At 54.1% G+C, this 15,544-nt stretch overlaps 5 protein-coding genes across 5 annotated transcripts; 1 reads left to right on the forward strand and 4 right to left on the reverse strand.

Moving 5' to 3' along the window:
- Positions 1-322: 322 nt before the first annotated feature.
- On the reverse strand, positions 323-2,845 carry C8A04DRAFT_11888 (uncharacterized protein; the record flags this gene model as incomplete). The annotated part of the gene is made up of 3 exons (XM_062777130.1): positions 323-2,140; positions 2,193-2,298; positions 2,364-2,845. The coding sequence occupies 3 exons, from the start codon at positions 2,843-2,845 to the stop codon at positions 323-325; spliced, it is 2,406 nt and encodes an 801-aa protein (XP_062637288.1).
- A 964-nt stretch (positions 2,846-3,809) lies between these two features.
- On the reverse strand, positions 3,810-4,556 carry C8A04DRAFT_36967 (glycoside hydrolase; the record flags this gene model as incomplete). Its single annotated transcript, XM_062783713.1, has 1 exon — positions 3,810-4,556. One exon carries the CDS (start codon positions 4,554-4,556, stop codon positions 3,810-3,812), a length of 747 nt encoding a protein of 248 aa, XP_062637289.1.
- Positions 4,557-5,888: 1,332 nt separating this feature from the next.
- On the reverse strand, positions 5,889-7,427 carry C8A04DRAFT_28261 (uncharacterized protein; the record flags this gene model as incomplete). The annotated part of the gene is made up of 3 exons (XM_062780579.1): positions 5,889-5,983; positions 6,039-6,321; positions 7,008-7,427. 3 exons carry the CDS (start codon positions 7,425-7,427, stop codon positions 5,889-5,891), a joined length of 798 nt encoding a protein of 265 aa, XP_062637290.1.
- A 1,323-nt stretch (positions 7,428-8,750) lies between these two features.
- C8A04DRAFT_36968 (isoleucyl-tRNA synthetase) lies at positions 8,751-12,326 on the reverse strand (the record flags this gene model as incomplete). The annotated part of the gene is made up of 6 exons (XM_062783714.1): positions 8,751-9,871; positions 9,932-10,494; positions 10,552-11,453; positions 11,505-11,699; positions 11,760-12,052; positions 12,197-12,326. 6 exons carry the CDS (start codon positions 12,324-12,326, stop codon positions 8,751-8,753), a joined length of 3,204 nt encoding a protein of 1,067 aa, XP_062637291.1.
- A 1,400-nt stretch (positions 12,327-13,726) lies between these two features.
- Positions 13,727-15,157, forward strand: C8A04DRAFT_36969 (ferritin-like domain-containing protein; the record flags this gene model as incomplete). The annotated part of the gene is made up of 1 exon (XM_062783715.1): positions 13,727-15,157. One exon carries the CDS (start codon positions 13,727-13,729, stop codon positions 15,155-15,157), a length of 1,431 nt encoding a protein of 476 aa, XP_062637292.1.
- Between the last annotated feature and the right edge of the window lie 387 nt (positions 15,158-15,544).

A 15,544-nucleotide genomic window follows, 5' to 3' on the forward strand; every position in this document is an offset into this window, starting at 1 on the left:
CCGTGCACCTCCCTTCACTCTTGTGTACCAACCCCTCGGGTCTCACGGCCTGACAGGAGAGCGCTCGGGTACGGTAGAATTATAGGTCGATTATTTCGGTGGTGATCTACGGTAGGAGGGTAGGGTGTTATACGGGGCCTTGGTCAAGGGAGGCTGGACGTCCCGCCGTCTCGTGCTACAGGACTTCCTAGGGGTGTGAACGTTGGTTTGTGTTAGGTTTGTGGTCGTTTTTGTGCTGGTCAGGTCAGCTTCTTTCTGGCCATGCTAATATTATTCGATTAAACCGATTTCCACGGTTTCTTCTCCCTCTCCGATAACTCTCTCACCCCTTAAAATGCGGCACCGGCCGAAGCCCACCCGTGTTGGTACTCCCGCCCACAAAATTCCCAAGTAACTGAAACCCAGTCGTCAACCCACCCGCCGTGTCGCCCGTTTCCCTCGGCGGCGGCCCGGCCTTTTTCGCCGCCGGAATCTTGAACAGACTCATCCTCGCAGCCAACTCGGCCTCCTCTTTCTCTTTCTTCTCTTTCTTCTTCTTCTCTGCTTCTTCCCTCGCCTTCCTCACTTTTTCTCCATCCTCATCCTCGTCCTCTTCCGCTACATTCTCCTCCGCATCCCACCTCTTCGCCTTCTTCTCCCTCTCCGCCTCCTCCTTCCTCTTCTTCGCCTCGTCCGCCGTAATCATAACATGATACGCCGGATTCCCCGACTTACCCACAGCCCCGGCACCACCGCTCCCATCCAGCGGGATCTTCCGCAGCGCCGCGACAAGCGCACACATGAACTTCATCGACCGCGCCGCGCGCAACGGCTCGTCGGCCCAGTTGGAGCGGTGGGTAAAGACACATTTCAGATCCATCTTGCCCTGGTCGGTGTTCAGGTTGGTGATGGAGAGACCTAGTGCGGGCAAGTAATCCCGGCGGTTGTCGGGGTGTTTGACAAAGGCTTCGAGTTCGGAACGGAGGAACTGCAGGTCGCGGAAGGAAGTATCGGAGAGATCGGCGGCTAAGGTGATGGCTTGGCGGTTGGCGCCGGAGCGGGTGACGTTTTCGATGCGGCATTGCTGGAGGTATTCGTTGCCTGCTTGGAGGGTCATGCCGTTGTCGACGCGGCGGAAGATGGTGTAGAGTAAGGAGGTGTGGGTGACGATGAGGGAGGTTGGGGCTGGCGCGGGGGACTGGCCGTTCCAGAGCTCGATGCGGTCGCCGATGTCGTAGGGGTGGTCGAAGAGGATGAAGATGCAGCCAGCGAGGAAGTGGTGGATGGTGCGGCCTACGGCGAAGGCGAGGCCGAAACCGAGGATTTTGATGGTTTCTTGGATGTCCTTCAGGGCAGGGACCCAGAAGACAAGGATGAAGTAGACCATGACGCCGGCCAGGCAGGCGAGCATGACCCAGTCGAAGGTGTTGATGCAGTGGTCGGCGGCGTGCATGTTGCGGTAGATGTTGTTGCGGATGCGGCCGGCTTCGGTGACGGACCATTCCATCTCGTCGAGCCGGAGATCGCCTAGGTCGCCTTCGTCGAGGAGCTTGAAGTAGGCTTCTGCTTCGGACTTGCGGGAGGGACCAAGCACCTCGGCCATGTTTTCGGCAGTTAGGGCCTCTTTGCCCATGGGGACAAAGGACATCCAGATCCGTCGGGCGAGGGCGGCGGCTGATTTGGGGTTGGCAATGGCCCGTTCTACCGTGGCGTACCCGGACGCGGGCCGTAGCCAGTGGGAGTCTGGGCTGCTGGACAGGAAGTTGCCGAAGAAGGATGTGAGGCCGTAGGTGTCGATGCCCAGACGGCTGAGGTAGTGTGTAGCGCGGATGCGGTGCTCGCCGTGTTCTTGGCCTGTGGCGTTCCGGATCATGGTGTCCTCGTCTTCAAACTCGGCGGTGCCGATGGGGTAGAGGTAGACGGAGGCTTCGTACAGCGCAATCAGGGCGTTGTGCATGTCCTTGGAGCGGGTGATCTGGCCCATGTCGGAACGTGCGTGGTAGTGGATGGTGATGTAGAGCATGCCGATCTTCTCGACCAGGTAGAACCAGGCCCAGAGCACGCCTTGTTGGAGGAAGTCTTCCAGGATGTCGATCCAGCCGATTTCGTCGGGAGAGGAATACAGGGAGGTCGCCAGGCTTGCACGGTCGATGTAGAGGAGCTAAGATGTTAGCCAGGCTTTACTACACAACAAAGGGCGTCGTCGAACTTACAGCCAGGTAGATGACGTAGGAAAAAGTGACGAGACCAACGTAGCAAATTGGTCCTCGCATTGTCCGCAGAACACGCCAGTACCGCGCATGCCCCGGGTTGACATATCTAGCCGACAGTCAGTACATCCCACACGGAACGGAAGAAGATAGTAGTTAATAGCAGAAACATACCTCGCAACAAATCGAAACACATAAGGCAACACCGTCCCAAACGCATAGCACGCTGCCAACGCTATCCACGAGAACCACAGCCATCCAAAGACGTAGTATGTCACCAAACGCGTCTGCTGCGCCGAAAACCCCGCCTCGTCGTCCCCAAACTCCGCTCGGCTCTTGACATTGTCGGCATCGATGACAACGGTTGGGATGACCAGCAGCGCGGTGACGATGCCGAAGATGAGGACGAATTTAAGTGGGCCGTATAGGGTCTTTAGGATGTAGCGGCCGTAGGTGCCGGTTGCGGTGGTGGGTGGTGGACGGTGGTTGTTGGCATTGTAGTTGTGGTTAATAGAAGTAGGGAGTTCCGGGCTTGGGGCTTGGGGGTAGGGATAAGATTGTGTTTGTGCATAAGGAGGTGTGTAGGAGGACTGGTTGTTGAAGTCGACCTGGGAGTCGGTTTTGGGTTCGTGTTGGAGGAGGGGTGCGTTGAACATGTCGGGTGGTGGATGGGGGTTCATGGTGATGGTCGTGGGTAGTTGGGCTTGTGTTGAAGCCTTCTACACGAGACTCGATCAAAGCCAGATGGCAGGTAATTGTTGCTTAGATACTTTGATGGAGAAAACAGAGAAAGGGACCAAGGAAACCCTAGTTGGGCAATCTTTCGCCTTTGAAGCAATCCAGCAATGCAGGTCTTCGACGCTGCCATCACTAATCCCCTTACCTTCTGCCATTTCGACAACTCAACCCTGATACCCATCCCCCACCGCCCTGATGGCCTGATCGTGGCTTGCAGGCAGTCAGAAAAAGTCGGCGGCTAATTAGCCCACCGCAAATTCTCAACTTCAGCTTCATCGTGAGACCCGATTAAAAGCACCCAGTCGAGCCAAGTGCCTCGAGCTGAATGGCGGTGCCTAATTTTTCCCCGACTCTCAACTGCCAAGCTAAGCCAAATCGGCCCTAGAGAATCTGACAGGAGTTGCTGGCGATGAATTTAGCCCCCAGTTCCATTGGTGCCAGAACGACGGGAGGCACATCAGAAATCTGACTGCCTGGCCTTGGCACTGATGAGCGGGCCAAGCCCCCTGAACTGGTATTGGTGTTTTGTTCGAAACTTGGGACCAAATCTTGCTAGTCGCGCTGAAGGGCAGTGCCCAACACATGAAACCAAGGCGAAGGGTGTGATTTAAGGTTAAACACACTGCAACCTTGAGAATCTAGACCGGACCTGGTTCCGAAATGTTGAGAAAATAGACCGTGGCTTAAAGAAATAAGGATTGCTTTAGTGGCCGGCCGGAGATAACTAACTGGGTGTCGGTGATTTCCTCATCTGCAAAAAAAATGGTACGCTCGCTTTCCACCCCCTAAATGCCGATTCTTTCTAATATACATCTCAACGGTCCCATAACAATGCTTATCCTCCCAAAATGGCACCAAACCCAACCCTAATCGCCCCTCCGTCTAACCGGAGAACAGCTTCGGCCCCGGAATGGTGTAGTCCTTGATAGTCACATACGGGTTGAACAAAATGCCCGGGTCGTCGCTCTTGTAAAGGTCCACGCCCAGCGTGCCCTCCGGGTTGGCCGACCCCCCGCCGGTAATAGCAATGTTAAAGCACTGCGGGTAATTCTGGGCGCCGTTCGGGCTGCCCGCGCCATGCAGCGCAATGATCTCATGACGGAAGACATAGTTCCCCGACGCCAGGCTCGCGGGAACCTTGGTTTCCCACTTGCCGCCCTGGTCCACCAGCACCTGCGACGCCCACACCTGCGAGTCGTAGTCGATCCCCTGCTCCTGAATCTTAACCCACTTTAGCGACGACTTATCCGCCTCCGTGCACTCGCCCGCGCACTTGGCGACATAGGTCAGGATGGGACCGTACGGGTGCGGCCAGGTGGCGGGCCAGTTGAACTGCACCGTCCCGCCGGCCTTGACCTCAACGGCGAGGGTGCCGGGCGTGGCGTTGATGTGGCAGTTGATGTCTTCGGTTTGGTACGCGTTGGGCGCGACGAAGCCGCTGTCGAGGTTCTCTGCGTACCACGCCGCGATGTCGGGCACTGGCGCGCCGTTGACTTTGTCGTAGTAGTAGTCGAGGATGAAGCCTTGGTGTTCCGTGCCGTCGGTTGCGAAGCTGGTGACCATGCCGTGGCCGAGGACGGTCGACGCGAAGGCGCTGAGTAGCGCGGCGGAAATAGCGCGGGGGGCCATCTTAAGATGTCGACCGAAGGCTGACGAAAGAATATGAGGATATTTACGGCAGACGTTGGGTAGGGTAAAACACAAGGTCAGACAGGGAACGAGATTCCCAGGGGGGTGACGACCACTTTCATTTATATCATTCTCTCCATCTTGAATTCCAGCTTCAATCCGAAAACGAGACCCCGAACGTGTGGATTGCATTACCACGGGGCAGCCCCTTCCATGGTCCATCCCAAACCTTCCTCAGTCCCCCAACATGAGTGGTGGAAATTCTCGGATCAAATGCAGCCTTCCCGAATGCCCAGACACTCGGAGCTTCCCCATAGCTTCGAAATGGCACCTCATCCAGGATGCAGCCAACAACAACGGACAACTGGATTGAGAACATCGAAAAAACTCAAAAAAGCTGGAGCCCGATACGGACCGACCAAGTGATTCGGAGCGCTCCCATCCGCCTTGGCTTGGCAGGGTTACAATGGGGCGCATGGCGAGCGACCCCTGAGCGGTAGTGCGTCATGTCGATCGTTTGGGGAAACCTGGCTCGGTGTTTGTTGATGTTTGCGATTCAGGTATGGTGTGGCTCTATTCTGAGACATATCAGGATGTCCCAAGGCGGAGGTTTAGAGTCCTTTTGGGATGGCGTCTCTTGGGTGTTGATGCCGGGTGGTTTGTTCTAATCGCGGGCAAGAAAAGAGACGCACCGTGAAAAGCAGGTTCGGATGGTTCGGTAAAGTCTTGGTCAATTGAATCATGGGGCTTGAATCAACGACCTGAATGTCTACGGGGCAATTTATGAAGGGGGTGGACGGGGCTTGAACGGCCCGAAAGCAACTTGTTGTCAAACTTCCATCCGTCCGGCTGAGAAAGGTGTAAGTTATCGAGCAGTAGATTCCCAGGAGTGAAGCTGTCCGCCAGCCAGCTGGATGAGACAACTGATCCCAACTGTTATTTAAGGAGACGAAGAAATGCAGTTCCATTATTTTCATGTCGTTAACTACGAAGTTCCTGGGGGTTCAGGTTCGCGGCGATGTATAGGTCGTAACTCAAACGCACTTCGAAGCTTCGCAACATTCCCAAGTCCGGATACGAACTAATTACACCATCATTCAAGCAACGTGTAAACCGGAAGCGAGCACGTATGCCGCCGTGAACCCCCACATCCCGGCCTTGCACCGGAGAATTAATGTTGAGGGTAGCGAGATGCAACTCGCGAATGCATTACCCCGGACGGGCCTTCTCCGGTGGGGTGGGGGCAACCCGGGCGAGCGGCCGCTCAAATGAGCACGCGAGGCCGAGTACAAAGTATCCTAGGTACCTACCTAGGTCGGTAACGTGACCCACTCAACTTCCCTCGCCCTCTATTTCTTTAGATGCTAGGCTGATCAGAACTCGGTCCGGCGCACTTCCATTCTCACTCTCCGTCCACGGTTGATTCCCTGTATCGTAGTTAGACCATCTGTGCGGAAATTACACAAAACTAAGGCAACTTACACTCCTTGATCTTAGCAGTGAACAAAGCCCGTGCAGGCATCCAAGTAAATTCTATCGGCTTATTCGTCTGCGGCCCGTTAAAGTTCACCTCGATAACATTCAGCGGTGGCAGCTCATCCAGTGCCTTGGGTTCTGGCTCAGACCCAGGCGAGCTCCGATTCCGCGGCGGTCGTATCGGCCCACCAGCGTCCCTCCACATAGAGGTGGTAAAGGCAATGAACTCCCGTCTGCGGATAGCGATGAAGTCGAATTCCTGCAACTGGGTCTTGCCGTCGAAGAGAGCCTTGGAAAGCACCAGTTGGCAACGGCTGTCCAATCATCTCCAAGGAGGCGCTTTTTCTCAGGACGCGTTTCCTCAGGACGCGTTTTCTAAGAACACGTACATGATGAGGTCCTGCCCCGTCTCCGAGCTATCGTATTCCGGTTTTCCTCACGATACTGCCCACCCGTGACCCGTCACCGAATAACCGCGTCCAGTCGCGCACGTCCTGTGGTGGTGTGAATGCCGATACAGACCGCGGGTCACACAGGCTTGAAAAGTTTCTGAGAGAGATAGGAGGGACACGGTCAGAAGAATCAGGGTGATGTCTGATCACGTTCATGCCGCATCTGCGGCCCCCACCCTGCATGGCCGACGGCACTTTCGGGGGTATTGCTATACCGAACACCTTGCATGTCCACGGCCGACTCTACATGCGAAAAAGCGAGAATTGGAGTCAAGTTATAAAAGTGAACAGACGAAAGCAAATGAGTGTAGGGAAGTAAACCAGAACAGAAAACAGCAGCAACTAAGATATGCGAAGGCTCCCTTTTTGCTACCATAACGAAACCAACCAGGATCCCGAACAGCAAAAACTTGAGACGTCTGGCTCAACCCGTGAGTATACCCCAGCCGACAAATGACGATCCCAGTCATATGAGTGAAGATTATCTCATGCGCCTTCTCTTACTTCCCCCGCCAATCGCTACATCACTCTCGGGACCCTCATGATCCCCAATGATAGGTCGCTTGGGAGGAACGGCCATGGGGCTTGGGGGGGGTTCCTGCTCGCTTAGGAATGCATTCCATGGATCAAAGGCCTGGGACTCCTCCAAGTTCTGGGGCGTGCCCCTTAACTCGTAAATGGGCTGTTCTTCCTCTTCTTCATCTCTAATCGCCTCGTTCTGTTCGCCCTCCTTACAGTCTCCATCTCTCTGGTCACTCCCTTCAACGGAACTCACAGCATCCGGGCCACCCCAATCTTCGAATTCTACGCTTTCGCAGAGAGAGTCCTCGTAGTCAGGTAGGTCGTTACCGTTGTCGTAGGCAACGGGTATACTTCCACCATACGAAGAGAAGCCAGCCGGTCCGTCCTCAGCGCAAGCTCTAGTTAATTCGTTTAATTCCATGAAACGGGCCAAGTAGGCCCATATCCGATCCCTTGGGAATCATATATAGGCAAGCGTGAAGCGCCCGCGTGAAGTCGGCAGTTCCTACCTACCAGCCAACCGTATTGTATCGCTCCTTTTCAACAATGATCACAGCCTAGGCCTGCTGGGTGGCAATAAGCTGTTGCTGAACCGTATAAAAGTATTCCAATTCGAGATTTAGTTTTGCTTGGCAGGCCGCTACAATATCCGAGATGTCGCTATTAGCCTGTTTTTCCATAAACTCCATTTTTTCTGCGGAGAGAAGTCCTGTACGACTGGGTGGCTCATTCGAGTATATATTCAAGTAATACTTGCCGTAATCGAGGATATTTTACGCAGGGTTTATGCTGTATTCGGTGGAGGTGATCAGTCAGCGATTTGATACATAAGGAATACAAGGTTTGGGCTGAGTAGTTACTCGCATCTTTGAGATGGGGCCAGCTTATTAGCAGTCCGCTATCCGCGTCCATGGCACCCAAGCCACGACAGAGGCTCCGAGGCGCCGCAATCCTGGTTGCGGCATGCCGTGGTCTAGGCCGCGAACTATCCCCAAGTAGGACTTCCACTTCAGCTAGCTAGGTGTATCCAAGCCCCAGCCTGGGCTGTCGGATGCTCACCACTCCGATGGCTAGGCATATGTTACCCTCATATGTAATGGCTGCTAGTAATTTAAACCGTTAGTATCTAACTAATCGAATCTTGATATTTAAATACTATCAGTGAACTGTAAAGTGACCATCCAATCTTATCACATTCAGCATTCAGCAGTCCTATCATCCAGCGTCTTTGTTACGGTCTTTCGCGAAGTACTACCCAGCTTCAACTTCACACGACAGCACTCCTGTAACACCCAAAACTTCCAAAGTAACCGCCCTTACAATGCTCGTCCGATCGCTACTTGCCCTAGTAGTCGCAGCTCTCCCTCTCGCTACCGCAGCCCCAACCTTAAGCCCCCCGGCCACCCTCACCGAAATCTCCCCGCGCATCACGCACACTGTAGTAGCCGGCCGTCCTAGCTTACGCTTCGACCCGGAAAATATCGTCGCGGAAGTCGGCTCGATCGTCGAGTTCCACTTCCTGCAGCTCAATCACTCGGTCGCCGAGGCCGCCTTCGCCGCGCCCTGCGTGCCCAAGGACGCCGCCTCCCTCTTCTCAGGGTTCTTCCCCGTACCGCCAAACCCCAACGGGAGTATGTCCCAGTCAAAGGAGGTGTTTAAAATCGAGGTGAAAGATGACAAGCCGATCTGGTTCTACTGCCCGCAGGCAAGACATTGCTGTTTTGAGAAAGGGGTGTGTTCCCCCTCAAACTCTCGCAAGCTGCAGCATGACAACCGCATTCCCAACCGCCTGTTCTTCCTCTAAAATGATATCCGCCTGTTCCATCCCCTCTCCCGCCTCCTCAACCGTTCCCCGCAGCGCAGCGACAAACATATCCTGCCGCGCTACCACCAACTCACCAAACCCCACGCCCTCAGGATCAGAAATCACCCGTTGCCGCATGTAGACCTCGTCGGTTGGCACCAGACCAGCCTTCTTGCGCAGGCGCTGGAATCGGTTGATGAGCTCGCGCACCAGACCCTCTTCCACCAGCTCTGGATGTGGCGCAGCATCCAGCAAGACGATCATATCATCCGCAAACGCCGGCTCCCATTGCGGGCCGCCGCCCTTGCCGCCGTCTGCTTCTCCATACCCTTGCCTCTTTCCAACCACCCGCACGAGAGTCAAATCGCCCTCGCCTAGCGCGATGCCGTCTAGGTTAATCGTCTTTGTCCGTTGGTACTCCCTGAGCTGCGCCTGGGTGAGAGTCGGGAGAGCCTTGCGTACGACCTGGACGTCCTTTTTCAGTTTCTTGCCTAGGGACGGCCAGTCTACGCGGGCTTCGAGAAGAATATTATACTGCTCCTCGTCGTCGGTCAGAATGATGTTGCGAACGTTGAGTTCCTCCTGGACATATAACTTGAGAGACTCAATGTCCGCCAGAGCCTGTTTGTGGGCAACAACAACGAGCGACAATAGCGGGGTCTTGAGCGACAAGTTAGAGCGCTCTCGCGCCACCCTGCCGAGCTGGATGACCTTCTGCATAACCGACACCTGGCGCTCGATAACCCCGTCGAAGAGCGCCTCCTGGACGGTGGGGAAGGGGAGGAAATGCACGCTTCGTGCGTCTGCGAATTCGGCAGTGACCGAGGCGAGTTGCGGTCGGAGAAGCTGGTAGGTATGTTCCGTGAGAAAGGGAATGAAGGGCGCCAGTGCGCGGACCATGGTGAAGAGCACCTGTAGCAGCGTGTTCAGCGCTGCTGTGGTATCGTCTAGGCCCAGGCCGGTGACGCCCTTGAGGCGCTTGCGGTTGAAGCGAATGTACCAGTTGGTCAGGTTGTCGAGGACTTGCAATAACCGTGGCACAACAGTGTAGAGCCGGTAACCTAGCCGTCCGAGTGAGCAAACACAACATATCAGTTTATCGAGTAATGGGAATCGCATACCTCGCATCTCTTCTTCCATGAAGCGTAGCAGGCTCTGGCAGTCGGCTAGAATCCAACGGTCCATGACATTTGCCAGGGCATTATCGCCAAATGAGGGCTGAAGAGCGAAATCTTGGCCTGTGGTCATCTTGTACAAGAGACTTTGCTCGTGGAAGAATCGGTAGCTGTTCCAGAGAGGCAACAGGACCCTGGCCACGATTTCCTTGACCCCTGACTCCTTGAAGCGCATTGACTCTGCCCTCACGACGGGGCTGTTAACAAGATAAAGGCGCAATGCGTCTGAGCCATACTTGTCCAGAATGGCGCTTGGATCGGGGTAGTTCTTGAGGCTCTTTGACATCTTCTTGCCATCCTCAGCAAGCACAATGCCGTTGACGATGACGTTCTTGAATGGCGATATATTGAAGAGCTTATTACCGAGAACTGTAAGGGTGTAGAACCAGCCGCGTGTCTGGTCAAGACCTTCAGCAATGAAGTCGGCTGGGAAGAGCCCCTCGCGGAAATGTTCAGAGTTTTCAAACGGAAAATGATTCGAAGCGTAGGGCATACTACCGGATTCGAACCTACTTCATATTAGCAGGGCATTGGCGTGAAAAAGGCAGGAATAACAACAAACGAACCAGCAGTCGAAGATCTCCTCGACTCGGCGTAGAACGCCCTTCCCTTTTTTCGACGGAATCGTTATTCCGTCAACCTTATCCCGGTGGATGTCATCAAGCGGGCCGTCAAAGCCGCTCAACCGCTTCAATTCCTCCATACTGCCCACGCAAACAATCTCTTCATAATCGTCGCTCACCCATAGGGGAATGGGCGTTCCCCAGTATCGATTTCTCGAAACATTCCAATCATGGGCGTTCGCGACCCAGTTGGCAAAACGCTTGTCCTTGACAAACTGCGGAACCCAGTTCGTGGCCTCGAGGTTCTTGAGCATGTCCGGTATGGAATCAGTGACCCGGATGAACCACGAAGAGACGGCACGCCGAATAAGCTGCGTGTCCGACCTCCAGCAGAACTTATCGACATGAGCAACCTGGCTTTCGACTAGCAGACGGCCGGTGGACCTCAGGTCCTTCAAGATGGCCTTGTCGGCAATCTTAACATACTGCCCGGCATAATCTGGCACCTCGGAGGTGAAGCGACCGGCCTCGTCAACCGGACAAGGCGGCAGCCGCTGAGGTGTAATGAAGCCAGCGGCAACGGCGGCATCATAGTCTTCCTGACCAAAAGCCGGGGCCTGGTGAACAAGGCCGGTTTCACTGGCCTCGACGTAATCTGCGGCGATGACTTGGAAGCAGTCCGAGAAAGCATCGGTAAAGTAGTTGAACAGAGGCTTGTACTTCCACCCAACCATGGACTTTCCGGGAATCTTGTCGAGGACATTGTACTTTGCTTTCTTCAAGTCCTTGTAGAGCATGGACAAACCGCTCTCCAACATGATGTACCGCTGGTTGGTCTTCTCGTCAAGGACCTCCATGTACTCCAAGTTGGGGTTCACGGCAATGAGGAGATTCGAAGGCAGAGTCTAGGGCGTGGTAGTGTAGACGACAAGAGAAGTAGCTTCCTTGCCCTCGACACCAAGCAGGGGGAATGATACCAGGACAGCCGGGTCTTGGGTCATCTTGTCGTTTTGTTTTGCCTCCATCTGGCTGAGGGGCGTGCAGAGGGCAGTCGAGTACGGCATGATCTGGTAGGCGCGATAGACGGCCCCTTTGTCGAAGAGTTGCTTGAACACCCACCAGCAAGACTCCATGAACTTGAGGTCCATCGACTGTTAACAGGGGTCAGTACCGATGATAGTCAGGCGAAAGTGTGAATATTTACTGCCCACCTTATAATCGTTATCGAAGTCAATCCATCTGCCCAGACGTTCGATGATATGTCTCCATTCAGACGAGTACGTCATGACGATGGACCTGCATTCAGCATTGTACCTTTCGATGCCCATCTGCTTGACAGCGTCACGCGCCGAAATACCATGTCTTTTGTCGATTTCGTATTCAATGGGGAGCCCGTGGGTGTCCCAGCCAAAACGGCGACTGGCGTGATAGCCCTTCATAGACCAATAACGTGGGATGATGTCCTTGATCGTCGATGTGAGAAGATGGCCATAATGCGGCAGTCCTGCGGAGTGTTCAGTGCGAAATACCAGGAAACGGTCAGTTAGAGGGGTTTTGTACCTGTCGCTAATAGGGAGTTAGCATGTCTATCCCAGTAGTTTCAACCTCTCCAATGTGAGTGATATATGTTCTGGGCAAGCAGACGTACCAAAAGGAGGGCCGTCGTAAAACGTGAAGCGTGGCCTGTCTTGGCTGAGCCGAAGCTGAGTTTGGAACGCGTCGATCTCTCGCCAATGCCGTAGGATTTCCTCCTCGGCCTTGGGGAAGTTGACGCTCATGTTTTCCTGCTAAGCCAAAACGCTAGATACCGTCGACCGAGCGTGGAATTCTGCTTGCTTGAGATCGTCGTTCTCTCCAGAGGGGTTCCAAGTGGTTTTTTTGCTGAGGGGAAGCACGTTGCAATATGCGGGGCAGGAAATATCGCAGCGTAAGTGTGTTTGACTCACCTTGCAACTACCCGGTAAGGAAAGCGGTGAGTGAACGAGAAAAGCAGGTGAGTTGATCAGTTGTTTGCCAATGTGCTTTAATTATATTTTTATTTACACGTGATGGAGAACTTACTGGATGACAACATGGGCGATCTTGTGTACGGCAAAGTTCTTAAATCGATCCTCCGTCAAAGCCATTACTTCGGGAACTGGCACATCGAGATGGTCGACGTATTTTGAATCAGAATCAGATCTTCCAGATCCCGCGATCTTGACAGAGCGCAATGAAGGATCCACAACGATCTTTTGGGGAAGGATTTTGGGATCTTCAACTCGGGGGTGGGTTGATCGGGGGCGGATCGATTCATTTCTTCGTCGGTTCATCAATCAGCGGTGAAAAGTGTCAAATGGAGGAGGTTGTCCAACGGAGAGAAGCAGTTGGTTCAATAAAGTTTGACTCTGAACCAACAGCCCGTTCCAGACAGCCATCACGTGTTTACGGGCGCTTGAAATTCTTTACCGGTTATAACGGTGCACTAGGAATTAAGTAATCTCGGCCAATTGATCTTGCTAGAGTGGTGAGCATTCAAGCTTGTTTTCTTGTTTACGGGGTGTGTTGTCGTTGCCCGGTCACCCGGCCCTCAGACACAATGTTAAGAACGAGGGCCGTGCCAGAGATCAGACGAGACGGAGTTTCCTCATGTTTGTCGATCATAGCGTCGATGTCTTCTGGGCTTTTTGTCGACAAACCGAATCGCCATTACGACACCAGTTCATGCTTATTTTTACGTTCTTATTGAATATTCATTGACGGAGTGCTGGAAGTGAACTTTAGGCTGATTTATTACGGTATAGTAGTTACCTACTTTAGGTTTACAGTTTTCGGGATAACGAAAGTCAATTTCATTGGTGTTTTAGCCCAAGCAGTTACACTTAACACCATGGTAATGAGTGACGACGGGTAAATAATTACCTTGGGGCATTTGCCCGCCCTGGGAAGTGTAAAAACACGCATATTTCCGGATCACACCTCTGCACTAGGATCTCTGGTTAAGAGGCGTGGATCTTTAGCATGGCTATTGGCTCACATTCATCGTCCCATCATGAAGTGTTGACATCATGTATCCAAGTGAATACCTACATGGCAACCACAATGTAATAAAAAGAGGGCAGCTCTTGGGCGATACTTGGTTTCCTTTTCTCCTCGGCAACCATTGGGTCACATTTTTCTTGTACACACTAGCCTCATGATGCCGTTTACCAACTTTTACGCTGCTGGCCTCCTGGCACTGACATTAGTTGGCAACGCCTGTGCTGTCCCCGTTGTCTCCGAGGCCGCAACAAGCGTCTTCTCGGAGCCGACTAATTTGCCGTCACCATACGCTATCTCGCACCACAATGTTACATCTCATGGCCCCTACAATGGCCCCCCAGCCACAACAACTGGTGCTCTCTCCACCAGCGTCCTCGCTCCCTCTATCGCCCCGGCGCCTGCTCCGCCCCAGATTCTCCAGTATCAACCCGATGGCAAGCTACATGCGGACCAACCCATGCCATTTACCCCGAGTGGCGGTATTGGCACCAACGGGTCACTTCCCCTGTACAAAGTAGCCAGCGACTTTGACTACCAGTCCCTCGCCCTGGCGCTTTACCACGAATGGATTGAGCTGGACCTCTTCCACTGGGGTCTCGCCACCTTCTCCGACGAGGAGTTTGACTCCTTCGGCATCAACGCCGAGGACCGCCACCTCATCCAGCACATGGCCGACCAAGAAATCGGCCACGCCTCTGTCATCGCCAACATGCTCGGCGCCAGCGCCCCGAAGCAATGCACCTACAATTACCCAGTCTCCAACGTCCAGGAGTTCGTCGACTTCAACCAGAAACTCACCCGCTGGGCCGAAGCCGGCGTCTACGGTTTCCTCCCACACCTCGACTCCGGTCCGGCCGCGGCCATGTTACTGCAAAGCATCACCGTCGAAGCGCGACAGCAGATGAGTTTCCGCCAGTTCGGCGGGCAGTTCCCCATGCCCGAGTGGCACACCCCGGGTATCCCACAGAGCTGGGCCTGGACGCTACTTGCCCCGTACATCTCGTCTTGCCCAGCCGACGAAACTCGCTTGGTCTGGCAAAACTTCCCGACACTGCACATCCTCAACCAACCCAACCCAGCACGCATCAACGGCGCCGACGTCTGGAACGAGACGACTTGGGGCCCGGCCAACTCCCTCTCAACCAAGGACATCACCCCCGACGAGTCCTGCGTCAACGGCACCGGCACCGACACCGCCAATTCTTCCATGGATTGCACAGCGGCGATCGCCCAAAACCGATCCATCCCGCTCTCCTACCCCGGCCGTCAAGTCTTCCTGCATTGGGATGCACCCGGCCAACTGGTCGGGCCGAACAACAGCTACGTCACCACGACCAACGTAGCCGAGCCGCGGTTTGCCGCCTGGCTGTCCCAGTTGAATGTGACCTACACGCCGCTGTTGAATGTGTCCCTAGCGGAACGGACGGCGTACACGGTGCAGCCGAATGTGTCGACGTGGAAGGGGGACCCGGCCGTTAACGGGACGATGTTTATGGCGTTGACGGACACGGACTTGTTTGTTACGCCGTATAATGTTACTATGATCAACCCGCATGTGGCTGCGTTGGCGGTGTACCAGGCGGGTTAAGTGGACTCTGTGGAGAGGGTGTGTCAGGAGGCTGAGACCTTGAAACCTTGAAGGCACTTTTGGGTGTATGCATGGCACTAATGTTGTGTGTCAGGGAAGTGGTTGGTAGAAGATCAAGACTGTATTTAAGAACCAATGAGACGATGTTTAATAGGGCTAATAGTGGTACGAAGGAGACGAAGTCGCCCCAAGGTTACAGCCAAGGGATTTTAATTACATAGTCTGACAACGCTTCGGGGAAACTCTCTCGTGACCATTCTCAGAGCTGAGATGTCGGTAAACAAAGACGGCCAATGTTGACTCGTTACTGTTGCCGAAAGCCGAAAGTTCCTTGAGCCTTCGTTGGGACAAGTTACTTTCATCCTCTTAAACCATTGAGCGTTGGTT

The sequence above is a fragment of the Dichotomopilus funicola genome (genome assembly GCF_033296635.1).
Source record: "Dichotomopilus funicola strain CBS 141.50 unplaced genomic scaffold C8A04scaffold_28, whole genome shotgun sequence".
Taxonomy (NCBI): domain Eukaryota; kingdom Fungi; phylum Ascomycota; class Sordariomycetes; order Sordariales; family Chaetomiaceae; genus Dichotomopilus; species Dichotomopilus funicola.